At 49.7% G+C, this 27,467-nt stretch overlaps 1 protein-coding gene across 1 annotated transcript; it reads left to right on the top strand.

The window, feature by feature from the left end:
- The first annotated feature begins 3,155 nt into the window (after nt 1-3,155).
- Nucleotides 3,156-3,728, top strand: LOC147991410 (uncharacterized). Its single transcript, XM_087538662.1, has one exon. The coding sequence runs from the start codon at nt 3,156-3,158 to the stop codon at nt 3,726-3,728; it is 573 nt and encodes a 190-aa protein (XP_087394788.1).
- The last annotated feature ends 23,739 nt before the right edge of the window (nt 3,729-27,467 follow it).

The following is a 27,467-nucleotide window of genomic DNA, read 5'->3' as shown; positions in this document are numbered from 1 at the left end:
TTATGCCCGCGCCTACGAGGCTTGCGCCCAGGCCATGCAGCCGGCCGCCCCGGCTCGAGGAGCCCGGCAGGCCGCCCGATCGTCCCCTGCGCCGGGCCGACCACCTCCGGCCGCTCCAGCCTCTACTACCCCGGCCACGACACGACCCTTCCGGCGTCTCTCTCTGGTGGAGCAGATGGAGCGACAACGCCAGGGCCTCCGCTTTAACTGTGATGAGCCCTATATGCCGAGCCATGTCTGCCCACACCTCTTCTACTTGGAGACGGCCGACTTCATCGAGGAGGACACCCGGGCCGACGGGGCCGATGCTCTACCGACCCCCGCGACTGTTGAGGCCGCCCCCGCGGCTACCCCGGCGACGGCCCTAGTGGTCTCCCTCCATGCGCTCGCTGGCATCCGCGATGAGCGAACCATGCTCTTGCCGATGATGATCCACGGCGAGCGCTTGGTGGCCTTGGTGGATACAGGCTCCACCCATAACTTCCTGCCCGAGGCTATCATGCGTCACTTAGTGCTTCAGCCGACGGGCGGGGAGCACCTTTAGGTCACGGTGGCCAACGGCGATCGCCTCCGGTGTCATGGCCTCGCACGAGACGTACCCATCACCGTGACGATGAACACTTCTCCATCACATGTGCGGGCATTGATTTGGGCTGTTTCGACTTCATCCTTGGCGTCGACTTCCTGCGGACCCTCGGTCCCTTACTTTGGGACTTACGATGCTCTGACGATGACCTTCTGGCAGCTGGGCCGCCACATCCGGTGGGATGGCGTTGGGGGCGCTGCACCGGCGACGCTGCAGCTTCAGCTGGCCGCGACTACCTCCGAGGCCGAGCACCCACTCTTGGAGCATCTTCTACAGCAGCACGACGACCTCTTCACCGAGCCGCAGGGCCTCCCGCCCGCCCGAGCTTATGATCACCGTATACATCTCTAGCCGGGCTCCGCATCGATGGCAGTGCATCCTTACCGCTACCCGCAGCTGAAGAAGGACGAGTTGGAGCGGCAGTGTGCACTCATGCTCGCCGCGGGCATCATTCGGATATCCACGTCACCGTTTACCACGCCGGTTCTCCTCATCCACAAGTCGGACGGCACGTGGCGCTTCTGCATCGACTACCACGCCCTTAATGCTCTCACACTCAAGGACAAGTTTCCTATTCCGGTGGTCGATGAGCTCCTGGATGAGCTCCATGGGGCGCGCTTCTTCACCAAGTTTGATCTCCGGTCGGGGTACCACCAGGTGCGCATGCACCTGGACGACATCGCCAAGACGGTGTTCCGGACTCACCACTGCCACTTTGAGTTCTTGGTGATGCCCTTTGGCCTCTCCAACGCTCCGGTGACCTTCTAGGCTCTGATGAACAACGTCCTCTGGCCCTACTTACGTGGGTTTGTGCTCGTTTTCTTTGATGGCATTCTTATCTATAGCGCCTCATGGGCGGAGCACCTCCAGCACGTCGCCATCGTCTTCAACGAGCTTCGGGCGCACCATCTTCATCTTAAGCGCTCGAAGTGCTCGTTCGGGATGCCTTCGGTCGCCTACCTCGGCCACGTCATCTCGGCCGATGGGGTTGCTATGGATGCCGACAAGGTGGCTGCCGTCATAGCCTGGCCGACGCCACACTCCCCGCGGGCTCTTCGCGGTTTTCTCGGCCTCGCGGGATACTACCGGAATTTTATCCAGGAGTTCGGCCCCATCGCATCGCCACTCACGCGTTTGCTACATCGCGACGCCTTCGCATGGGACGACGAGGTGACGGCGGCATTGGTGGCCCTCAAGGGGCCCCTCACGACAGACCCCGTTCTTCAGATGCCGGACTTTGACCGCCCGTTCATGGTGGAGTGTGACGCCTCGGGCGCAGGGTTCGGCACTGTGCTTTATCAGGGCGATGGCCCTCTCGCTTTCTTCAGCAGGCCTTTCTTTCCATGCCACCTTAAGCTCGCGGCGTACGAGCGGGAACTCATTGGCTTGGTGCAGGCGGTGCGCCATTGGCGGCCCTATCTGTGGGGTCAGTCTTTCCGGATTCGCACAGACCACTACAACCTCAAGTTCTTGCTAGACCAGAGGCTCTCGACCGTATCGCAGCACCAGTGGATCAGCAAGCTCTTCGGCTTTGACTTCTCCGTAAAGTATCGTCCGGGCCGCCTTAACACCGTGGCCGACGCCTTGTCTCGCCGCGATGCCGACCACAACACCACCGGCGGCGACTCTGAGGGGTTGACGCTCTGCATCCGCTCCGGGCCGACCTTCGGCCTCTTCACCGACATTCGCTGAGCGATGGCGGCTGCGCCCGACGCTCTTCTTCTTCAGCAGCTGCGAGCGAGCTAGAGGAGCCTTGGCGCCTCGCCGATGGATTACTCCTTCACGGGCGCCGCATCTTCATGCCGGCACTTGACGATCTCCGTCACCAGGTGCTGCTGTTGGCCCACTCGGCGGGCCATGAGGGGGTGCAGAAAACCCTCCATCGTCTCTGCGCCGACTTCTACATCCCTGGTGATCGGGCCCTGGTCCGCGACTGGGTCCGGTCTTGTGTGACGTGCCAGCGCAACAAGACAGAGACACTATGGCCAGCTGGTCTACTCCAGCCGTTGGAGGTGCCATCAGGTGTGGGTGGATATTTCCATGGACTTCATTGAGGGCCTCCCTAAGGTGGGCGGCAAATCAGTCATTCTCACGGTGGTGGACCGCTTCTCCAAGTATGCTCACTTCATTGCGCTCGGTCATCCATACACTGCTGCCTCCGTGGCCCGCGCCTTCTTCGACGCGATAGTTCGTCTCCACGAGTTTCCCTCTTCGATCGTCAGCGATCGGGACCCGGTGTTCACCGGCCATGTCTGGCGCGATATCTTTCGGTTGGCGGGCGTGAAACTCCGCCTGAGCACGGCCTTCCATCCTCAGACAGACGGCCAATCCGAGGTTGTCAACAAGGTGATTGCCAAGTATTTGCGTTGTGTCACAGGTGATCGTCCTCGCGCTTGGGTGGACTGGCTCTCATGGGCGGAGTACTGCTACAACACCTCCTTCCACTCCGCCCTGCGCACCACTCCTTTTGAGGTGGTCTATGGCCGACCGCCCGCGGCCATCATTCTGGTTGATTCGGCCACGGCTTAGACAGAGGTGGCGGGTGAAGCTTCTGCGGCACCGGGACGAGATGTTGGCGGCAGTCCGGCGACGCCTTCTTCAGGCCCAGCAGCTGGCCAACCACTACTACGACGACCACCATCACAAGGCGGAGTTCGCGGTGGGAGATTGGGTGTGCCTGCGTCTTCTACAGCGCTCTACGCAGTCACTGGGCCCGCGCGTGAAGCGCAAGCTGGGCCCTCGTTACGCCGGGCCTTTTCCTATCTTGGAGCGCATCGGGAAGGTGGCTTACCGCCTTCAGCTTCCTGCCGGTGCCCGCATCCACGACGTCTTCCATGTGGGGCTGCTGAAGCCATTCCGTGGGGAGCCACTTGCGGCCCCTTTCACGCTGCCTCCCACCTTCGACGGGCGCATCCTTTCGGGACCGGAGAAGGTCTTGAAGGCCCAGCTCCGTCGTGAGCTGTGGTATGTGCTGATTCAGTGGGCTGGACATCCGGAAGACGAGGCCACTTTGGAGCAGCGTGATGAGTTCCACCAACACTATCCAGACTTTCAGCTCGAGGACAAGCTGTTTGCGCAGGCGGGGAGAGATGTTATGACTAGCCTGGCTTATGGCTGTAGAAGGCCCACCGGGCAATCTTAGCTCACAAGTTATCTTAGGTTAATTCATATGCAAGTTAAGACTCTTTTTCAGGTTATAAATATATGTTGTAAGACTCTTTTTTACATTAAGCAATAAGAATATTTTTATCCCTATTGCCCGGCTCCCAGAGGAGCCGGGAAACCCTAGCCACCGTCGCCATCTTCCTCCTACGTGACGGCGCCCAGCCGCCGGTGCGCCCGCTCATCACCTCGCCTCGCTCCATCCTTCCCCTACAACCTCCGGAGCAGGTCCGATAGGACCCCTGGTTCTACCATTATGGCTTTGCATATCATTAGCATCATGGATATTCAAGGAATTCACACTAACGACATCGCAATCATGCTCATCATTTATACCAAACATTTTACTAAATTCTTCTTCTATCAATTAAGCACAATTTTCCTTTCCATCATTCTCACGAAAGACATTATAAAGATGAATAATACGATGCAACCTCAATTCCATTTTTTGTAGTTTTCTTTTTATAAACTAAACTAGTTATAAAACAAGAAACTAAAAGATTCAATTGCAAGATCTAAAGATATACCTTGAAGCACTCACCTCCCCGGCAATGGCGCCAGAAAAGAGCTTCGTGGATGGGGTGTGAGTGCCGCTTACCTAACCTCCCCGGCAACGGTGCCAGAAAAGAGCTTGATGTCTACTATGCAACTTTATTGTTGTAGACACGTGTTGGGCCTCCAAGCATAGAGTTTTGTAGGACAATGGCAATTTTCCCTCAAGTGGATGACCTAAGGTTTATCAATCCGTGGGAGGCTTAGGATGAAGATGGTCTCTCTCAAACAACCCTGCAACCAAATAATAAAAAGTCTCTTGTGTCCCCAACAGACAAAATATAATGGAAATTTGTATAGGTGCACTAGTTCAGCAAAGAGATGGTGATAAAAGTGTAATATTGATGGTAGAAATATACTTTTATAATCTGAATAAATAAAACAGCAAGGTAGCAAATAGTAAACGGGCACAAAACGGTATTGCAATGCTTTAAAATGAGGCCTAGGGTTTGTAATTTCGCTAGTGCAATCTCTCAACAGTGCTAATATAATTGGATCATATAACCATCCCTCAACATGCAATGAAGAATCACTCCAAAGTTCCTATCTAGCGGAGAACATAAGACATAATTGTTTGTAGGGTGTGAAACCACCTCAAAGCTATTCTTTCTGATCAATCTATTCTAGAGTTCGTACTAAAATAACACGAAGCTATTCTTTTCGATCGTTCTAACCAAGAGTTTGTACTAAAATAACACCAAAGAAAATTCAGATTCATAATATTTAATCCAACATAAATAACTTCAAAGAGTGCCCCAATATTTCTACTGGAGAAACAAATACAAGAACATGCATCAACCGCTATGCATAGATTACCCCAATGTCACCTCGGGAATCCGCCAGTTGAGTGCCAAAACATATATCAAGTGAATCAATACGATACGCCATTGTCACCATGAGTATTCAATTGCAAGACATATATCAAGTGTTCTCAAATCCATAAAAGTATTCAATCCGATAACAATGAAATCTCAAAGGGAAAAACTCAATTCATCACAACAAGATAGAGTGGGAAAAACACCATATGATCCGACTATATTAACAAATCCCGCAATACATCAAGATCGTGACATCTCAAGAACACAAGAGAGAGAGAGAGAGAGATTAAACACATAGCTACTGGTACAAACCCTCAGCCGCGATGGTGGACTACTCCCTCCTCATCGTGGAGGCCGCCGGGATGATGAAGATGGCCACCGGAGAAGATCCCCCCTCTGGCAGGGTGCCGGAAAGGGTCTGGATTGGTTTTTAGTGGCTAGAGAGCCTTGCGGCCGCAAAACTTCTGATCTAGGGTTATTTCTGATGGTTTCTCTATTTGTGGGATTTTTTGGCGTCGGTTTCACGCGAAGATGGGCCTCGAGGTGAGCACAACCCACCGGGGCAAGCCAGGCCCACCAGGCGCGCCCTGGTGGGTTGTGCCCTCCTCGTGGCTCTTCTGACCCTCCCACGAAGCTTCGGGGGTCTCTTTTGTTCCAAAAAAATCATCAAAAAGTTTGAGCTCATTTGGAGAACTTTCATTTCTGCACAAAAAACAACACCACGGTAGTTCTGCTGAAAACAGCGTCGGTCTGGGTTAGTTCCATGCAAATCATACCAAAACCATATAAAATTGTTGTAAACATGGCATAAATATTTCATAAATTATAGATACGTTGGATACGTATTAGTCATCGGCCACGTTCTTTAGCTGAGCGACAGATTCACTGGAGACTGCGTCGAGGGCCGCCTTGTGCTTGCCCTCCAGCTCCTTGGTGCGTTCATGGACAAGGCCCTCTGGTTCATCGTCCTTACCATGGAGGGTGGCCATGAGGTTCTCTTCCCGGGAGGAGATATCCTTCTGCTTGGCATCCAAGAATGATGTGCGCTCCTCCAGGCGAGCCTCCCGGGAAGCAACGTCCTCCTTCGCCATGAAGATTGTCTCCTGTTGCCGCAAAAGGACTTGGAATTGCTTGTCGTGCCACTCGCGCAGCTCGCTACCCTTGTCCCTCAGCTTTTGGTCCACTTTGTTGGCGGAATTGTGCTGCTCCTTGAGCGCCTGCCATTTTTGGTTTTGTCGGATCTGCATCTCCCGAATACATGTCGCCATGGACTCCAGGAAGGACAAGTCCATGGCGATGGCGATGGAGTCATCTGCCTCTTCAACCCCTTGGTACAGTGACGCCAAGATGCGCTGGATCTCTTCACCAAGTTCTGCGTTCGTTGCCGCTGGCAAACTGGGGGCTCCGAGTCCAAGCTGCGCAAGTACCAACGCCAATTGACTCGAAGCTGGCCGCGGGGTCCTTGCCAAGGTGCCAAATGAGGGAAGGGGGTTCATGGTTTGGAGGGGGGGTTTCTCTTCAATCAGTACCCTCGATCCTGGTGCGCAGCCAAGGGGTTTCTCCGTTTCCTTCGGGAGCTCCTGGATACCCCCGACGACATATTCCTACCCCTCCGCGGTAGTGGTACGTCCATTTTGCATCATGTTTTCTTACTATTATTTATAATGTTTTTATCCATAATAATGCTTTTTGGAGTAATTCTAATGCCTTTTCTCTCATAATTTGCAAGGTATACACCAAGGGGGAGAATTTTGGCAGCTGAAAATCTGGACCTGAAAAAGCTATGTCAGGCCACCTATTCCGCACAACTCCAAAAAAGATGAAACTTCACGGGGAATTTTTATGGAATATATAAGAATTATTGGAGCAAATAACTACCAAAGGGAGGCCACCAGGTGGGCACAACCCACCTAGGCGCGCTAGGGCCCCCTGGCGCGCCCTGGGGGTTGTGGCCTCCTTAGCCCACCTCCGGTGCCCATCTTTTGGTATATAAGTCATTTTGACCTAGAAAAAAAATAAGAGGAGGACTTTCGGGATGAAGCGCCGCCGCCTCGAGACGGAACTTGGGCAGGAGCACTTTTGCCCTCCGGCGGAGCGATTCCGTTGGGGGAACTTCCCTCCCGGAGGGGGAAATCATCATCATCATCATCATCATCATCATCATCACCAACAACTCTCCCATCTTGGGGAGGGCAATATCCATCAACATCTTCAACAACACCATCTTCTCTCAAACCCTAGTTCATCTCTTGTGTTCAATCTTGTTACCGGAACTATAGATTGGTACTTGTGGGTGGCTAGTCGTGTTGATTACATCTTGTAGTTGATTACTATATGGTTTATTTGGTGGAAGATTATATGTTCATATCCAATATGCTATTTAATACCCCTCTGATCTTGAGGTCATGGGAGAAATCATGTTGCAAGTAATCATGTGAATTTGATATGTGTTCGATATTTTGATAGTATGTATGTTGTGATTCCCTTAGTGGTGTCATGTGAACGTCGACTACATGACACTTCACCATATTTGGGCCCAAGGGAATGCAATGTGGAGTAGCAATTAGATGATGGGTTGCAAGAGTGACAGAAGCTTAAACCCCAGTTTATGCGCTATTCTGTAAGGGGGCGATTGGATCCAAAAGTTTAATGCTATGGTTAGAATTTAGGAACAATTGTATTCGTGCCCCTAGTTGGGTCACGCTCGACTGATTTGCCCCTATTTTTTCAACAATTACGGTTTTGACCAGCTCACTTCACTATCCTTGTGGTTTTGCCCTTTCGGGACGGTTCCAACCAACCACGGTTCGCCACGTGGCGACTGCTCATTGGTCGGAACCGCCCCGGAAGGGCAAAAACACAAGGCGAGTGAAGTGCGCTGGGCAAAACCACAATTGTTAAAAAAATAGGGGCAAATCAGTCGAGCGTGACCCAACTAGGGGCACGAATACAAAAATCCCTAGAATTTATTCTTAATACCTTTCTCGTAGTTGCGGATGCTTGCGGGAGGGTTAATCATAAGTAGGAGGTTTGTTCAAGTAAGAACAACACCTAAGCACCGGTCCACACACATATCAAATTATCAAAGTAGCGAACACGAATTAAAGCAACATGATGAAAGTGACTAGATGAAATTCCCGTCTACCCTCAAGAATGCTTTTCTTATCATAAGAGACCATTTTGGCCTGTCCTTTGCCTCAAAAGGATTGGGATACCTTTCTGCACTTTTGTTACTATTATTGTTACTTGCTCATTACAAATTATCTTGCTATCAAACTACTCTTCTACTTACAATTTCAGCACTTGCAGACATTACCTTACTAGAAACTACTTGTCATTTCCTTATGCTCCTCGTTGGGTTTGACACTCTTACTTGTCGAAAAGAGCTACAATTGATCCCCTATACTTGTGGGTCATCAAGGTTATTTTATGGCGCCGTTGCCGGGGAGTGAAGCGCCTTCGGTAAGTGGAATTCGGTAAGGAAACATTTATATAGTGTGCTGAAATTTATTGTCACTTGTTACCATGGAAAACAATCCTTTGAGGGGTTTGTTCGGGGTATCTTCACCTCGTCCGGGACTACAATTAACTACCCCTCAACCTACTGCACCTACTGAAAATATTTAATATGAAATTCCTTCGAGTATGATAGAACAACTGCTCACTAATCCTTATGCAGGAGATGGAACCGAACATCCTAATATGCACTTGATATATGTGGAACAAATTTGTGGATTATTTAAGCTTGCAGGTTACCCGGAGATAAAGTTATGAAGAAGGTTTCCCTTTACCTTTGAAGGGAAAAGCATTTGCATGCTATAGGCTATGTGATGATATTGGATCATGGAATTGGAGTTCCACCAATTTTTTTACTATGCATCTAGTTCATCGTGATCGGAATTATATTTATAATGTTTGGCCTCGTGAAGGAGAAAGTATCGCTCTAGCTTGGGGGAGGCTTAAGTCAATGTTATATTCATGCCCCAATCATGATCTCTCAAGAGAAATTATTATTCAGAACTTTTATGCTCGACTTTCTCGTAATGATCAAACCATGCTTGATACTTCTTGTGCTGGTTCTTTTATGAAGAAGACTATTGAATTCCGGTGGAATCTTTTGGAAAGAACTAAACGCAACTCTGAAGATTGGGAACTCAACAAAGGTAAAGAGTCAGGTATTAAACTTAAGTACGATTGTGTTAAATCTTTTATGGATACCGATGCTTTTCAAAAGTTTAGCACTGAATATGGACTTGACTCTGAGATAGTAGCCTCCTTTTGTTTATCATTTGCTACTCATGTTGAACTCCCTAAGGAGAAGTGGTTTAAATACCACCCACCTATTAAAGAAGAAATTAAAGAACCGGTACCAGTTAAAGAAGAAACTATACTTTATAATGTTGATCCAGTTGTTCCTTCTGCTTATATTGAGAAACCACCTTTCCCTGTTAGGATAAAGGAACATGCTAAAGTCTCAACTATGGTTAACAAAATCTATATTAGAACTCCTAAACCTGATGAACAAATTAAATTTGAACCTAGTATTGCTAGGGTTAAAGATCTCTTAGAAGAAGATATGGATGGGCATGTTATTTACTTTTGTGAAGAAGCTGCTAGAATTACCAAACCTGGTTAGAAAGATAAACATAGACCCGTTGTTGGCATGCCTGCCATCTCAGCTAAAATAGGAGATCACTGTTATCATGGTTTATATGACATGTGTGCTAGTGTGAGTGCTATTCCTTACACCTTATATCAAGAAATTATGATAGACATAGCACCTGCAGAGTTAGAAGACATAGATGTTACTATTAAACTGGCTAACAGAGACACCATATCACCATTTGGGATTGTTAGAGATGTTGAAGTCTTGTGTGGGAAAATAAAATACCCTACTAATTTTCTTGTTCTTGGTTCCCCACAAGATGACTTTTATCCCATTATAACTGGTAGACCATTCCTGAATACGGTTAATGCTAAGATAGACTGTAAGAAACAAACTGTTGGTGTTAGCTTTGGTGATGAGTCTCATGAGTTTAATTTTCCAAGTTTAGTAGAAATCTTCATGAAAAAGATTTTCTTAGTAAGGATGAATTAATTGGTCTTTCTTCTATTGCTGTACCACCTACTGATCCTTTAGAACAATATTTGCTAGACCATGAGAATGATTTATGCATGAAAGAAATGAAATAGATAAAATTTTCTTTGAACAATGTCCTCTGCTTAAACACAATTTGCCTATTGAAACTCTAGGAGGTCCTCCTCCACATAAAGGTGATCCTGTGTTTGAATTAAAACAATTGCCAGACACTTTGAAATATGCTTATCTTGATGAAAAGAAGATATATCATGTTATTATTAGGGCTAACCTTTCAGAACATGAAGAAGAAAGATTATTGAAAGTTCTAAGGATGCACAGAGCTGCTATTGGATATACTCTTGACGATTTAAACGGAATTAGTGCTTCTGGAAGCAGGTATAATCTATCCTATTGCTGATAGTAGATGGGTAAGTCATGTTCATTGTGTTCCTAAGAAAGGAGGTATAACTGTTGTTCCTAATGATAAGAATGAACTTATTCCACAAAAAATGTAACATGCTATAGAATGGTAATTGATTTTTAGAAAATTAAACAAAGCAACTAGAAAAGATCATTACCCTTTGCCTTATATTGATCAAATGCTTGAAAGAATATCTAAGCACACACATTTTTGCTTCCTTGATGGATATTCTGGCTTTTCACAAATACCTATTTCTCAACCTGATCAAGAAAAGACCACTTTTACTTGTCCCTTTGGAACCTATGCTTATAGACGTATGCCTTTTGGTTTATGTAATGCACCTGCTACCTTTCAAAGATGTATGACTGCTATATTCTCTGACTTTTGTGAAAAGATTGTTGAGGTTTTCGTGGATGATTTTTCTGTTTATGGGAAGTCTTTTGATGATTTTTTAAGCAATCTTGATCGAGTTTTGCAGAGATGTGAACAAACAAATCTTGTCTTGAATTGGGAGAAGTGCCACTTTATGGCTAATGAAGGCATTGTCTTGGGTCTTAAAATTTCTGAAAGAGGTATTGAAGTGGATCAAGCTAAGGTTGATGCAATTGAGAAAATGCCATGTCCTAAAGATATAAAAGGTATTCATAGTTTCTTGGGTCATGCTTGTAGCTATAGGAGATTTATCAAAGACTTTAAAAAAAATCTAGGCCTCTCACTAGTCTCTTGCAAAAGGATATTCCTTTTGTTTTTGATGATGATTGTTTAGAATCCTTTGAAACACTTAAGAAAGCCTTAATTTTTGCACCTATTGTTCAACCGCCTGATTGGAACTTGCCTTTTGAAATTATCTGTGATGCTAGTGATTATGCTGTTGGTGCTGTTCTAGGACAAAGAGTTGATAAGAAATTGAATGTTATTCATTATGCTAGTAGAACTCTAGACAATGCTCAAAGAAATTATGCTACTACTGAAAAGGAATTCTTAGCAGTTGTGTTTGCTTGTCATAAATTTAGACCTTATATTGTTGATTCCAAGGTAACTGTTCACACAGACCATGCTGCTATTAAATATCTTATGGAAAAGAAAGATGCTAAACCTAGACTTATCTGATGGGTTCTCTTGTTACAAGAATTTGATTTACATATCATTGATATAAAAGGAGCTACGAACCCAATTCTTGATAATTTGTCTAGGCTTGAAAATGTGCTTGATGACCCACTACCTATTGATGATAGTTTTCCTGATGAGCAGTTTGCTGCAATAAATGTTTCTCATAGTACTCCTTGGTATGCTAATTATGCTAATTACATTGTTGCTAAATATTTACCACATAACTTTACATACCAACAAAAGAAAAAAATTCTTCTATGATTTAAGACATTAGTTTTGGGATGACCCACATCTTTATAAAGAAGGAGTAGATGGTATTATTAGACATTGTGTACCTGAGCATGAACAGGGACAAATCCTACGAAAATGTCACTCCGAGGCTTATGGAGAGCATCATCCTGGAGATAGAACTGCTCACAAGGTATTGCAATCTGGATTTTATTGGCCTACTCTCTTCAAGGATGCCCATAAGTTCATCTTATCTTGTGATGAATGTCAAAGAATAGGTAATATCGGTAAACATCAAGAAATGCCTATGAATTATTCACTTTCTGTCAAACTATTTGATGTTTGGGGATTTGATTATATGGGACATTTTCCTTCCTCTAATGGGTATACACATATTTTGGTTGTTGTTGATTATGTTACTAAATGGGTAGAAGCTATTCCAACTAGTAGTGTTGATCACAACACCTCTATTAAAATGCTTAAGGAAGTTATTTTCCCAAGGTTTGGAGTCCCTAGATATTTAATGACTGATGGTGGTTCACACTTTATTCATGGTGCTTTTCGTAAAATGCTTGCCAAGTATGATGTTAACCATAGAATTGCATCACCTTATCATCCTCGGTCTACTGGTCAAGTTGAACTCAGCAATAGAGAAATAAAATTAATTTTGCAAAAGACTGTCAATAGGTCTAGGAAGAATTGGTCCGAGAAATTAGATGATGCACTTTGGGTGTGACGCCTCTGATTCAATCGTACACTAATCATACGCGCAAACGTGTACGGTCAAGATCAGGGATTCATGGGAAGATATCACAACACAACTCTAAAAATAAAATAAGTCATACAAGCATCATATTACAAGAGCTCGATCATAGACGAGTCAGCGGAAGCGACAATATCTAAGTAAAGACATAAGTTAAACAAGTTTCCATAAGATGCTTAGCACTAACTGGGATACAGATCAAGAGAGGCGCAGGCCTCCTGCCTGGGATCCTCCTAAACTACTCCTGGTCATAGTCGGCCTGCATGTAGTAGTAGGCACCTCCAGTGTAGTAGGATTCGTCGTCGCTGGCATTTGGCTCCTGGGCTCCAACATCTGGTCGCAACAACCAGGTATAGAAAGGGGGAAAAGGGGGGAGCAAAGCAATCGTGATTACCCATCCAAAGTACTCGCAAGCAAGGAACTACACTACATATGCATTAGTATCAATGAAAGGGGTAGTATATGTTGTCAGATGTGGGGTTCCGGAAAACCCTTAGGGTTCAAACACTAGGGTGCGTGCGAAGTCTTTCCTTCCCACCAATCTACGCCCTACCTCGCTAAGATCTCGCGGACGAACTCGAAGAACTCGCAACACAGAAAGACATAAGATTTATACTGGTTCGGGCCACCGTTGTGGTGTAATACCCTACTCAAGTGTGGTGGTGGTGGATTGCTCTAGGGCTGATGGTGAACAGTACAAAGGAAGAACAGCCTCCTGAGGTTGAGGTGTTCTTGAGCTCGGTGAGCTTGTGTGTGTGAGGATGGTCTGAATGATCCGTCCCTGAATGATCTCCCTCGTTGATCCGTCCAATCCTCTGTCCTCTGTCAAGGTGGTGGCTGGTCCTACTTATATAGGCCCTGGTCCTCTTCCAAAATATCGAGCGGGAAGGGAGCCAACAATGGAGGGCTAAGTCGATGGGGGACAGCTAGTACAAGCTATCTTGACAAAAGTGGTCTTCGCCTGCCAAAGGCTCTGGTGGTGACGCCATCTTGGGCTCCACGATGACCTCCGTCTTGCTGTCCTCCTGGTCTTGGTCTCATTGCACCAATATAGCAACCTTTGCCTGATGCCTACGTACTCTTCGCCTGTGCTGGCCTCCTTAGCACCAAAGAGGAAACAAGGATGCTGCACGCACTGGCGCCCGCCTGGTGTCGTGCGTCATGGCTCACGTCACGAGGGTCTCGTGAGGTTTGGCCCACCTTGATATCTCCGCTCCTCATGAGCCTGCCTAGCTAGGCTACTCCCGAGGAGGTCTTGCATCATCCGCCTCGCCAGGCTTGGACCCTCGCGAGGGTCTTAGATGCTTTGTTGGTGAAGATGGGCTGTACGGCCTGTAGGCTCAGCCACACCGGGGGCCGCAGGCAGGCAAGTCTGGGGACAGCCGTTCCCAGGATGACGATAGTAGCCCCCGGGCCCAAGGTGCGCTCGGGCTTGGCTTCGCGGCAAAGCCAAGGGCCAAGTTCGGAGCACCGCATGCCCCAAAAGCCTGCGGCCTCGATTGACGCATGTCGGTTGATTGGACGTGGGCGTCTCCGCTTCCCCATGCTGCCTCGGCAACTGCATGACTTGACAAGTCCCTGCAGCATGCGATGAAAACCATCATTACCTGCGATCGTGGGAGACACTGGTTGGCCTTCCCTTGCTATAAATGGGGAGGGGGCGGAGCCCCCGTTTCCCATATCTTCCTCGCTTGCTTGCTTCTTCCTCCATGCTCCACCGCCAACAACAATGGCGCCCATCAGAAAGTTTTCTACTAAAGAGAAAGGAAAGGCTCCCCGCGATGATTCGGGGCCTCTTCTGTCGAAGAAGAGGTCGATCCATCACCACGATGAAGCGGCGATGCAGGTGGTGTCGAGGCCTTGGTGTGAGCGACCTACTCCGGGGTACCCGCTACCCTTGTACGCCCAAGCCGAAGGCTCGGGAGGACGGAGTGACGAGCAGCGCCGCCCATGCCAAATCCAGGGCCGCCGCGCCTCAGCGACGCACGTCGTCGCCCCTGGGGTTCACGCCGCGGACTCCTCGCGCGAGTTGGTGCTGTGGGCGCTGATGCCTCCGAGCTCCTGGATCCGCTTCCCTCAGTTCTTCTCCGACGTGATGCTGCCGAGGGGGGCTCTCGAGCTCTGGCTGCAGCACACCGACTGCAGCGCTCCGGCGACCGGAGCAGAGATCGAAGTTGTCCCCATCGGCAAGATCTTCATGACGGGCGGCTGGGGCGAGATTGCGCGGGTCTGCCGTGTGAGGGGCGCCCTGGCAATCCACTTTGAGTTCGATGGCGCCTCCACGCTCTTCTTCAAGGTCTTCGATGCCGAGGGCCGCCGCCTGGAGTGCTGCTCCGGAGAGGAGCTCGAGGCTGATGCGTGCCCCACTCGCGACCACTCCAGCAGCAGCAGCCCTTGGGAGTCCAGCAGCTCTCCTGAGCTCTATGAGACTCCGGAGACGAGTGACGACAGCTACGTGCCCCCGTGCTCTCGCCGCGCTTGGAGTAGAGCTGCGGCATCCGGCCGTCGCCGCCGCTGATCTGGATGGGGTTGGCGCCGGCCTCCTGTGGCCCACTATTGATGATGGTGTCCACCACGGGAGGGTGTAGATAGGATTCCCCTTAGTATCGACTTCTGTTTCCTGCAATGAATCATGAATTACCCCGTGGGTGCATGTAAGGGTCTGTAATGTCTTTTGTGCTTATCTTCCTTGTTATGAGAATTTGGTGAACGCATGTCCCGTTAAGGCTCGGTCCCCCCTTTATTTCCTCGTGATAGCTTGTTGCTCTATGCCGACAGGTCCCGGTCCCCAGGCAGGCTACAACCGTCGCTGGTATGCCAGGCCGCGTGCCGTGGTCAAGGCCTGGAGGTGTGCGGCCCAAGGTCCAGTAAGAGCCCCTGAGGCGCGATGCTCAGGAGGTCCCCCTTAGCGCTCAAGCAGCCATGCTAAGGCGAGAAAGGGAGTTGACGTGGCCGCAACGGGGCTGCGACAAGGCGGGAGTGACCATTAGGCCCAAACATTTAGCCAATCCGAGTGCGGGACTTATCTCGTTGATCTCGTGGTGACTCCTGACGTTGCGCTAGGGCTGCGCGCCTACTCGTGCGACATAGCTAGGCTGGCCCATACGAGTTTCCCTCCCCTCATGCTCTCCTTAGTGCTCTACGTCCTCAGGTCCCGGCTCTCGAGCGAGCTCAGCCGCCGCTGGTATGCCAGGTCATGATGCCGTGGTCAAGGCCACGGGTGAGGGCTGGAGAGCCAGTAAGAGCTCCTGAGTCGCGATGCTCAGGAGCCCCCCTTTTAACGCGCAAGCGAATTGCACGAGAGAAAAGGAGACTCGCGGTGCCGCCTGCTATCCTTCCCACGGGGTCCCTGTGAACAGGCACAAGAAGAAACACGGTTTGCCGTTACAGATGTCAGTCTGCCACTGGTTGCTCTAGATGAGGAGAAGGCACTGAGGGCCTGGTGAGGTGACATGCGCGGGGTGTGCCGCGAGCCAGAGCTTGACCACTCAGATTTGTCGGCATGGCAGGGATGGACCCATGCACCAGCGTCGTGCCTGTGCGGAGGCCCCGGGGGAGGCGATGATCGAGCAGGTGATAGCAGTTGGCAAGTTAAGCATGGAGAGTAGATCAACTTGGATAAATGCAGGAAGGTACATGCCACCGGGTCCGGCCCGAGCGGCTTGGGGATGATGCAGCCGAGGGGCACCCCCAACAAGGTAATCTGAAGACATAAGCAAAAGGGATACATGTCGCAGGGACGGACCCACACGGCCTGGGAATAATGCAGCCCGAGGGGCGCTCCCAGCTAAATGAGCTTGGAAGATGTCACATGGTTCTGTAGATGAAGCAGAGTTGATGCAGCTGAAGGCGTGCGTTGGAGAAATGACGGCTCATGAGCCGCCAGGACCCTCAGCCTCGGGAGGCTCTGGGGGCTCGGGAGGCTCTGGGGGCTCGGGAGGTTCCCTGAAGACCTTCTCCATCTCCTCCAGAACGGCTTGGTACCTGGCTTCCTCAGCCGCCAGGACACGTCGCATGTTGCGCTGATAGGCCGACGCCACGCTCGGCAAGCTAAAGGGCATACGAACGTAGCTGTGCAGCGGGCCCTCGTTGCGGCCCACACGCGAAGGCCAGAAACGCTCCTGAGACGCGGCCCTGTTGAGCCCTGGGACATCGATGCAGACGCGCAGCCCAGCATCCTCACCAGGATGCAGAGCTGCCCTTGTAGGCGGCCATTGTCGCGCATAGCTCTTGCTTCTTGTAGTTCTTGGGTGGTCTTGGTGATGAACTCCTGGGTGGTGGGCACTCCTTTCCCTGTGCTCTTCTAAGGGTCGCGTACCGCGAAGCACGCCTCCAAATGGTGCCCGAGTGCCTCCCTCGCGAGGTTGGCAAGGTCTAAGGCCCTCTAGAAGAGAGCCCCCGAGCCCTGCTTGAGGAGGGCGCTGGGCACGCCTTCCTATGCGACGGAGGGAGGCGCCCCTGGACCGGGCGCTGGTCCTGACGTGGCTTCTGCCATGACGCCGTCCTCCTCAGGTCCTGCGTGGTGCGGCTGCTTATTCTTGGGGACGGTCTCCAGAGGGCCTTCATTTCTGCTGTCGGGGTCATTGATTGCAGCGGCTTGAAAGGCGCGCTCAAGGGAGCACACCGCATCTCTCTCTTCACACAGAACGTGATGATTCCTCCGCTTCCTGGCATCTTGAGAACGTTGTAGCCGTGATGAGTGACTGCCATGAACTTGGCCAGGGCTGGATACCAGAGGATGGCATTGTACGGCAGGCGGATTTGCGTGGCGTCGAAGTCGATGAGCTCGGTGCGGTAGTTCTTGCGCTCCCCGAAGGTGACAGGCAGGCAGACCTGCCATATCGGCGTGGTGGAGCCGTCGGTCACTCCTGAGAAAGGCTTGGTGGGCTGGAGCTGCTCATATGGCACTTGGAGGTTGTCGAAGGTGTCGACGGACAGGACGTTGAGCCCTGCATAGCCGTCGATGAGGGTCTTGTTGACCTGCACATTGCTGATGACTGGGGAACATAGCATAGGGAGGGTGCCAGCGGTGGCTGCGCACTTGAGTTGATCTGCCGAGTTGAAAGTATGGCGCATTGAGACCACCTGAGCGGGCGCGTGGCCTCGAGCTTGGGGAGCACCGCGTTCACCTCATGAGCAAACTGCTTGAAGACGCGCTGAGAGGCTAGGGCCTGGGCGCCGCCCAAGACGCAGGCGATCGCACGCAGCTCCTGGAAGCCCCCAGCCCCCTTGTCCTGGTGGTGGTCATCGTTCCTTCTTGGTGGTGGCAGTGGGGGAAGACCGGTGTTACTCTGGGGGCGATCCTCACGCGGCGGGTCCCTCCAGGTGCCCTCATGAGGCTGGTCCTGCCAGCGGTCCTCACGAGGTCGGTTGCTCCACTCCTGGCGCGGGCCACGGTTGTTCCAGCGTCCACCTCCATGTCCTCCTCCGCGGCCGTAGCCCCGGTCGTTGCGCTCGGGGTGTCGACCGTAGCGTCCCTCGCATTTGGCTCTAAGCTCTTGACAGTCGCTAGTGTTGTGGGTGTTCAGGTTGTGGAAGGCGCTGAACGGTCAGCCGTTCTTGGATGACTCGGGCTGATCTCTGCCCCACTTGATGTCGGGCTCCGCTGCGAGCACAGCTACCTCCTTGCGCTTCACATCCTTGGCCTTGGCCTTCTTCTCCTCCGCGCCCACGGCTGGCAGCTCAAGGAGAGAGAGGCGCCCCTCCTCAGGTCTTGCGCACTTGTTCGTCAGGTTGAACAGCTCCTGAGATGTGCTGAGCTCCTCATGGATGGCGAGCTCTTCCTTCATCTTGACGTCGCGGACGCCGTCGGAGAACGAGGAGATGATGGCCTCGTCCATGACCTTGGGGATCTTGAGGCGGGTGTTGTTGAAGCGCTGGATGTACTTCTAGAGGGTCTCTCCTAGCTGTTGCCTGATGCGGCGTAGGTCACCCGCGGCCAGTGGGTGGTCGCGAGTGCCTTGGAAGTTGGCGACGAAGCGGTCGCGCATCTCGTCCCAGGAGGAGATCGAGTCGTGCTGCAGGTTCAGGAGCCAGGAGCGACCTCCATCCTCGAGAGCCATGGGAAACCAGTTCGCCATGACCTTTTCATCACCATTGGCCGCTTCGATGCTCAGCTCATAGAGTTGCAGGAACTCCGCGGGGTCTGCGGTACCGTCGTAGCGAGGAGGCAGATTCGGCTTGAACTTGCCCGGCCAGGTGACGCTACGCGGCTCGGGAGTGAAGGCACGACAGCCAGCCGTGGTTGCCGGGGCCCGCCTTGGAGGTGGAGCTTGGTCTTGACATGATCCACGCTGCACCGCAGCGGGTGGTGCGCGATCCTGACGTGGTGGCGCGGGGAGCGCAGGTCCAGCCTCGCGCAGCCGCGGAATTTCTTAGCAGCTTCCCTCTTCGCGCACGGGCGCCGGGCGCGGCGGATCACGCCGCGGAGCCGCACGCCTTGGTGCCAAGGCGACGTCATGGGGCTGAGGTGGTGGAGGCACGCCATGAGCCCCATCGCCCGCGGCTGGTTGAGGGGGAGGTAGATAGTGGGACGGTGCCGGAGAGCCCCCCCCACGTCTCGGACGAGCTCGGCGATGCATTCGAGCCACTCCTTGTAGAGTTCGTCGATGGGGCAGTGGCGCAGGAGCTCGTTTGCCGATAGGAGCGCGGTCTGTGCCTCCACGGGAGCACGGTGCGTGTGAGACGAAGAACCGGCAGGGGTCAGCGAAGGAGTGGCGGTGCGGCCGTCCTGCCGCACCGAAGGATGCAGCGAGGATGCCTGCTGCTCGTTCCCTGCCGGGCCGGTGGCAGCGTTGGCGGCGGGAGATGGAGAACGGCGATGTGGCCCACCGACAGGAGCCGTCTGAGCGACGCGGGCGGTTAGGGCAGCCCGACGCTCAGCTCGAGCACGGCGAGCGTCCGCCATGGAGACGACGGAGCGACGAACTGATGGAAGGGAGGCTAAGGCGCACCCCTATCTGGCGTGCCAAATGTCGGATGTGGGGTTCCGGCAAACCCTTAAGGTTCGAACACTGGGGTGCGAGCGAAGTCTTTCCTTCCCACCAATCTACGCCCTAGCTCGCTAAGATCTCGCGGACGAACTCGATGAACTCGCAACACAAAAAGACACAGGATTTATACTGGTTCGGGCCACCGTTGTGGTGTAATACCCTACTCTAGTGTGGTGGTGGTGGATTGCCTCTAGGGCTGATGGTGAACAGTACAAAGGAAGAACAACCTCCTGAGGTTGAGGTGTTCTTGAGCTCGGTGAGCTTGTTTGTGTGAGGATGGTCTAAATGATCCGTCCCCGAATGATCTCCCTTGCTGATCTGTCCGATCCTCTGTCCTCTGTCAGGGTGGTGGCTGGTCCTACTTATATAGGCCCTAGTCCTCTTCCCAAATATCGAGCGGAAAGGGAGCCAACAATGGCGGGCTAACTCGAAGGGGGACAGCTAGTACAAGCTATCCTGACAAAAGTGGTCTTCGCCTGCCAAAGGCTCTGGTGGTGACGCCGTCTTGGGCTCCATGATGTCCTCCGTATTGCCGTCCTCCTGGTCTTGGTCTCGTTGCACCAATATAGCAACCTTTGCCTGATGCCTCGATACTCTTCACCTACGCTGGCCTCCTTAGCACCAAAGAGGAAACAAGGATGCTGAGCGCGCTAGCGCCCGCCTGGTGCCATGCGTCATGGCTCACGTCACGAGGGTCTCGTGAGGTTTGCCTCGCCTTGATATCTCCGCTCCTAGTGAGCCTGTCTAGCTAGGCTACTCCCGAGGATGTCTTGCATCGTCCGCCTCGCGAGGCTTGAACCCTCGCGAGGGTCTTGGATGCTTTGTTGGTGAAGATGGGCCGTACGGCCTGCAGGCTCAGCCACGCCGCGGGCCGCAGGCAGGCAAGTCTGGGGACCCCCGTTCCCAGGACGCCGACATATGTGGACTGAACTTCAGAATGCCAGAATAAGAGGGTGATAGCTAGTCCTATCAAAGACTACGCTTCTGGCAGCCTCCATCTTGAAGCAGTAGAAGAGAGTAGATGGTAAGTTAACCAAGTATCATTGCATAGCATAATCCTACCCGACGATCCTCTCCTTGTCGCCCTGTGAGAGAGCGATTACCGGGTTGTATCTAGCACTTGGAAGGGTGTGTTTTATTAAGTATCCGGTTCTAGTTGTCATAAGGTCGAGGTACAACTCCGGGTCATCCTTTTACTGAGGGACACGGCTATTCGAATAGATAAACTTCCCTACAGGGGTGCACCACATAACCCAACACGCTCAATCCCTCTAGCCGTACACACTTTCCTGGGTCATGCCCGGCCTCGGAAGATCAACACGTCGTAGCCCCACCTAGGCACAATAGAGAGGTCAGCACGCCGGTCTAAATCCTAAGCGCGCAGGGGTCTGGGCCCATCGCCCATTGCACACTTGCACGTCGCGTACGCGGCCGGTGAGCAGACCTAGATACCTCCATTACAAAGGAAGTTGCGTTATGCGGTCCAACCCGGCGCGCGCTACTTAGTCGCTGACGTCAAGAAGGCTTCGGCTGATACCACGATATCGAGTGGCCATAATTGTTCCCGCGTAGTTGGTTAGTGCATATAGGCCAGTGGCCAGACTCAGTTCAAATACCAAGATCTTGTTAAGCGTGTTATTTTAAAGTAACCGCGGACGCCGACCAGGGCCAGACCCACCTCTCACCTAGGTGGTCTCAACCTACCCTGTCGCTCCGCCACAAAGATCCACCTAGAGGGTCGTCGAGACAAAGGTCCTTTCAGCCCCCAATCCGTGAATCACTCGCAGGTACTCTATGAGCCGACCCGTCTTTAGTCCCCACATGTATCATGTATAATGTATATAAGTAATATACCCATGATCACCTCCCGAGTGATCACGGCCCGATAGTATAGCATGGCAGATGGACAAGAATGTAGGGCCGCTGATGATAAACTAGCATCCTATACTAAGCATTTAGGATTGCAGGTAAAGGTAACAACAGTAGTAGCAAGGACAGGTTATGCAGTAGAATAGGATTAACCGAAAGCAGTAACTTGCTACACTACTCTAATGCAAGCAGTAGAAAGAAGAATAGGCCATATCGGGTTGATCAAGGGGGGGGGGGCTTGCCCAGTTGCTCTGGCAAGGAGGGGTCTTCAACAACGTAGTTGATCGGGGCACCAGCAGTGGCGTCAGTCTCGTAGTCTACCAGAGAGAAGAGGGGGAAGAAACTATGAATACAATGCAAACATATGCATATCAATGCATGGCATGACAAGTAACGGTGCCAGGTGTGCCCTAACGCAGTATGAGGTGATACCAGCGAAGGGGTGAAACATCCGAGAAAGTATCCCCGGTGTTTCGCATTTTCGGACAGATGAACCGGAGGGTGAAATTTGCATGTTCGCTATGCTAGGGATGTGTGGCGGACAAACGGGCTACGTATCCGGATTCGTCTCATCGTTCTGAGCAACTTTCATGTACAAAGTATTTTCATCCGAGTTACGGATTATTTAATATTAATTTTTAAAGTTTTAATTCATTTTTTAGTTAACAGAATTAATTTATTTCAAAATACAATTATTGCATCACCATGATGGCATCCTGACGTCATCGGTCACCTCTGACCGTTGATTCTTCAAACTGACACGTGAGTCCCGTCTGTCATAGATAGTGGGTTAAAACTGGGTTAAGTTAATCCTAAATTCAATTAAGCTAACTAATGGGCCCACTAGTCAGTGACTAATTAGTCTAAATTAACTGAACTAACTAATTTAGTTAGTTTTAAGGTGGGGGCCACATGCTAGCTGCTAGGACCGGCCCAGTCAACAAGTTAACCCCGGTCAACAGGGCCAGCTGGGCCCGTGGGGCCACCAGGCAGTGACCCTGGGGGTGACCCCGGCCAGCCACGTCAGTGAGGGTGCCGGAAACGACTCCCCAACAACCAGAACCGCGGCGGAGCGGCTCGGGCGTCACTGGAATTCACTGTTTGGGGGCCAAAAGGGGCACGGGCGGGTGCGTTCAAACAGGGAGAGCCCGCCGCGTTGTGCGGTGGCGCTGGGAGGATCTGAGGCCGCCGGAGTTTACGCCAGCGTCTAGCAGAGGCGGCGGTTGGCTTCAGGCCTCGTTGGGGTCGGTGCTAGGGCACGGCAGGGGGCATGCATGTGTGTGTTGTGCTCCTGGAAGCACCAGGAGCACGACGGTGGGCTCACGCTGCGGCAGCGGTGGCCATGTCGGCGACGGAGCGGGGTGGCGGCGAGCTACGGCTCTGGTGGGGATGGCGTCTACAGAACGAGAGCGGGGTAGAAAGAGAGGAGGGAGGAAGAGGGGCTCACAGTGGGAGCACAAGGAGGCTCGTCGGGGTTCGGGAGCAGCAGTGATGGCCGGATTCGGAGCTGGACGGCGGCGGAGGTTCGGTGAGGGAGGCAGGTCGGGGCGGCGTAGTCAGGGCTCCTCGACTTCGGCTCGATGGTGCGGGCAACACGGAGGAATGTTGCGAAGCCGATGGACACACCTGTTGGGCGCATTAGGCTCGATGGCCGTGCGAATGGAGGCCGGTGACGACGAGCTCGCTCGGTCGAGCTGAGGGGAGAGGGGAGTGGATCTGGGCGAGTCAAGTGGGGGTAGTGGGCGGCTAGGGTTCCTGGGGGGAGAGTGAGAGCCGGGGGAGGGGGTCTTATCCACTAGCCAGCACCGACGAGCTGGTCCGGCGGGGCTCCTCCCCTGTAGCGACCCAAGTTGGGGGTACATGGAAGGGGATGTGCAGGGGGAGTTGGGCTGGCTGGACCAGCTGGCCAGCTAGGCAAGTTGGCCCAGTTGGGCCGTGGGGTTTCCCCCGCTTTAGTATTTTATTTTATTTTGGTTTTGTCTTTTCCTTTTTTATGTTATATTTCTAGTTCCCTTTTATTTTAGATTTATAAAAATTATCACTAGCACCTAAATTAGTACTATTAAATATACTACTGCCACATTAATACTTTCCCAAATTAAAATAGTTTAATATTTTATAAAATTTAAAAGGCATTTATTTAATTGTTTTACCTACTGCTTTAGTTATTCAAGTGCATTTAAACCTTTCATAAAAATGTGGTTTCTCCACCATAATTACTTAGGATTTATTTGTCCCATTTTGAATATTTTAGTTTTAGTGTTTGAAACTTTTATTGTTTTCCTTTAATTCAATTTGAATTTGAATCGTTTTTGAATGAACACGAGATTATCAATAGTAACCAAGGTGACGTGGCATCATTAACAGAGGTTTACTATAGCTTAATTATCCGGGCATCACAATGCACTTTGGGCTTATAGAACAACTTATAAAAATCCTATTTGTATGTCTCCTTATAAAATGGTTTATGGAAAAGCATGTCATTTGCCTCTTGAGTTAGAACATAAAGCATATTGGGCAATCAAAGAACTCAATTATGATTTCAAACTTGCTGGTGAAAAGAGGTTATTTGATATTAGCTCATTAGATGAATGAAGAGCCCAAGCTTATGAAAATGCAAAATTATTTAAAGAAAAAGTAAAAAGATGGCATGACAAAAGAATTCAAAAGCGTGAGTTTAAAGTCAGAGAATATGTTCTTTTGTACAACTCTCGTTTCAGATTCTTTGCAAGAAAACTCCTCTCAAAATGGGAAGGCCCATATGTCATCGAGGAGGTTTACCGGTCTGAAGCCATCAAAATAAATAATTCTGAAGGTACTAACCCGAAGGTTGTCAATGGTCAACGTATAAAGCATTATATCTCAGGTATGCCTATTAATATTGAAAGTAATATTATCCAAACCATGACACCGGAAGAACACATAAAAGAGTCCTTCTGGAACACTCTAGAATCGTGAAAATAAGGAGGTACGTGATACGGTAAGTAAACAGACTCCGAAAAAACCGCAAAAATATTTTTATCAGCTTTGGAATATTTTAGAATTTTGGTAATAAAGAAACTTCCAGGAGGCGTCGCCTGGTGGGCACAAGATACCAGGGCGCCTGGCGCGCCCAGGAGGGTTGTGCCCACCTGGGACACCTTCCTTACTCCTTTTTTCTACCATATACTTATCCTCCAAGATAAAAAAATCTATATATACTTCCTGAACCCGTTGATCACCGTATCATAGAGAAATTCTATGTTCTCTTTTCTTGATGTTTCCTGCGCGGTTTTGGAAATATGTCGTCCCAAGACTCCGACGGGGAGAGCTATGTCTCACATCTCATTGTTGACCCAAAGACCTATGGGGACCTATCTCCTTATGGTCGAACTACGAATGACGACGAGGATGCTCACTTGATGAGGATCGATGATTCAAGGTCGGAGGAGGAGGATGTTCCTCTACCTCAACCTGGGGATATGCACATAAAGTTCAAGAAGTCCAGTCTCCCCAAGAGAGCTAACCATTCTAATAACCGATCGATTCCTTCTCGTTTTCGGCAGAAAAGCAAAGGAGATTTATGTGACAAGATCTTGCAGCTGGAGTTGGAGGTTTATGATTTAAAAGAGTAAATTGCTCTCCTCAACTACACCATGAAAAAATTGAAGGCACAATTGTCCTCACCACCACCTTCATCATCTTCACCACCAAAGGAGAATTGAGTATCGGGTATGGGCACTCCCCTTGGCTCCGCCAAGCTTGGGGGAGGTGCCCCGGTATCGTATCATCCCACAATGTTTTTACTTTCACTTATTTTAGTTCGATCTTTTGCTTTAGATGAATAAAAGTTTAGTTCGATCCTTTCTTCTTTGAGAGTTTTCTTAGTGATCTATGCTTGTAACCGTGTGCCGGTTATATAATAAAGTTTAGTATGAGTTTTTTGCTTTCTTTACTTTCATGTTGCAAATAAAGAAAAGAAATAAGAAAGGAAACAAATGAAAGAAAATAATTAAATAAATAAAACATTATATACTAATCATATGGTAGGTGATGGCACCACATAAGGAAAAGTATAAGTAGAAATTTTATTAGAGATTGACAAACATAGCATTAGTCAATGATGCAACTCATGAAAGAATTAATAAGGAAGAGAAGATTCACATATAAATATAATATCCTAGAAATCTTTTGTGATTGTGAGCCCTCATCAAAATATTATATGCCAAACTTGTTGACGTTGGACAAGGAAGACAACTTAATGATTTATGTTTTCTCATATTCACATAGAAGTCATATTGTCATAGATCCTTCAACATGTGGTGCTCGCCCCCTATCTTTGCTAGCCAAAAATTCTGCACTAAGTAGAGATACTACTTGTGCATCCAAAAACCCTTAAACCCAAATCTTATTTTCAAGTGTCCACCATGCCTACATAGGGATTGAGCAAGATCCCTCAAGTAAGTTGTCATCGGTGCAAAAAGGCAATAAAAATTGCTTCTAAAAGTATGAGATCATTTAGTGTAAGAGAAAATTGAGCGTTGCACGAACTTGTGATGGTGAAGAACAAAAGCGACAGACTGCTGAAGGAAATATGCCCTAGAGGCAATAATAAAGTTGTTATTTATATTTCCTTATATCATTATAAATGTTTTTTGACCAGTGAAAACAGCAAGAGAGCCTCCTGCTGTTGCATTTTTCTTTATTTCTTTAAGATGTTAACCATTGGTTAACATTACATATAAGGGCTGTTTTACATGGCTTTAACAAGAGTTCAGAAGGTGCTAAACTAGCCTATGTAAACCAGGTATCACAAAGATAAAGAGTTGCTAAAGCCTTCTAAAAAGGTTAAATTTTGAGGGTTGATCCTATAACCCAGGATCACAAAATCTTCCTTGAGCTTCCTCAGCCACTCAGCATGCGTGGCTGGCTCTCCATCAAAGATCTCTTTGTTGCTTTGCTTCCAAATATTCCAGGAGGTTAATATAGTTATCTCTTTGAACAAAGGTCCTTGCCACCTTGCCCTAGCTCTCTCATACTTGTGTTGTATGTCTGGGTCATTCTCCCAATCTATGCCCACAACATCCCAACACTTTGCAGCAAATGGATATTCATAAAATAGATGGGCATTTGTTTCTATAACCTCCATATAGCACATTGGACAATTATGATTTTCTACAATATTAAAGTGCCTTCTCAGCAGCAAATCTCTTGTATTGACCCTGTCATGCAACATCAACCAAGCAAACACTTTATGTCTCATGATACATTTTGTCTTCCAAATCGAGGTGATGCATTGGGGAGCCAATATATTTCTGAACATGAAATTGTAGAATTTCTTCGGTTTAAAATCAGCATCACCCCAACAAAGGATCCACTCATCAGTCACCATAGCTTCCAGGTTGATTCCGTCCATGATCTCTTGTAAATTATCCAGTTCTATTCTGGCTTCCATTGACAGAGGAATCATATATAAATGTTTATTATTCATGCTAGAATTGTATTAACCGGAAACTTAGTGCATGTGTGAATACATAGACAAAACTGAGTGTCCCTAGTAAGCCTCTACTTGACTAGCTCGTTAATCAAAGATGGTTAAGTTTCCTAACCATAGACATGTGTTGTCATTTGATGAACGGGATCACATCATTAGAGAATGATGTGGTGCACAAGACCCATCCGTTAGCTTAGCATTATGATCGTTTAGTTTTATTGCTATTGCTTTCTTCATGACTTATACATGTTCCTCTGACTATGAGATTATGCAACTCCCGAGTACTAGAGGAACATCTTGTGTTCTATCAAACATCACAACGTAACTGGGTGATTATAAAGATGCTCTATAGGTGTATCTGATGGTGTTTGTTGAGTTGGCATAGATCGAGATTAGGATTTGTCACTCCGTGT

This window comes from Triticum urartu, chromosome 1A (genome assembly GCF_056163025.1).
Source record: "Triticum urartu cultivar PI428250 chromosome 1A, HENAU_Tu73, whole genome shotgun sequence".
Taxonomy (NCBI): domain Eukaryota; kingdom Viridiplantae; phylum Streptophyta; class Magnoliopsida; order Poales; family Poaceae; genus Triticum; species Triticum urartu.
The sequence above is the reverse complement of the archived record's forward strand: the minus strand, read 5'-3'. Positions and strand labels throughout refer to the sequence as shown.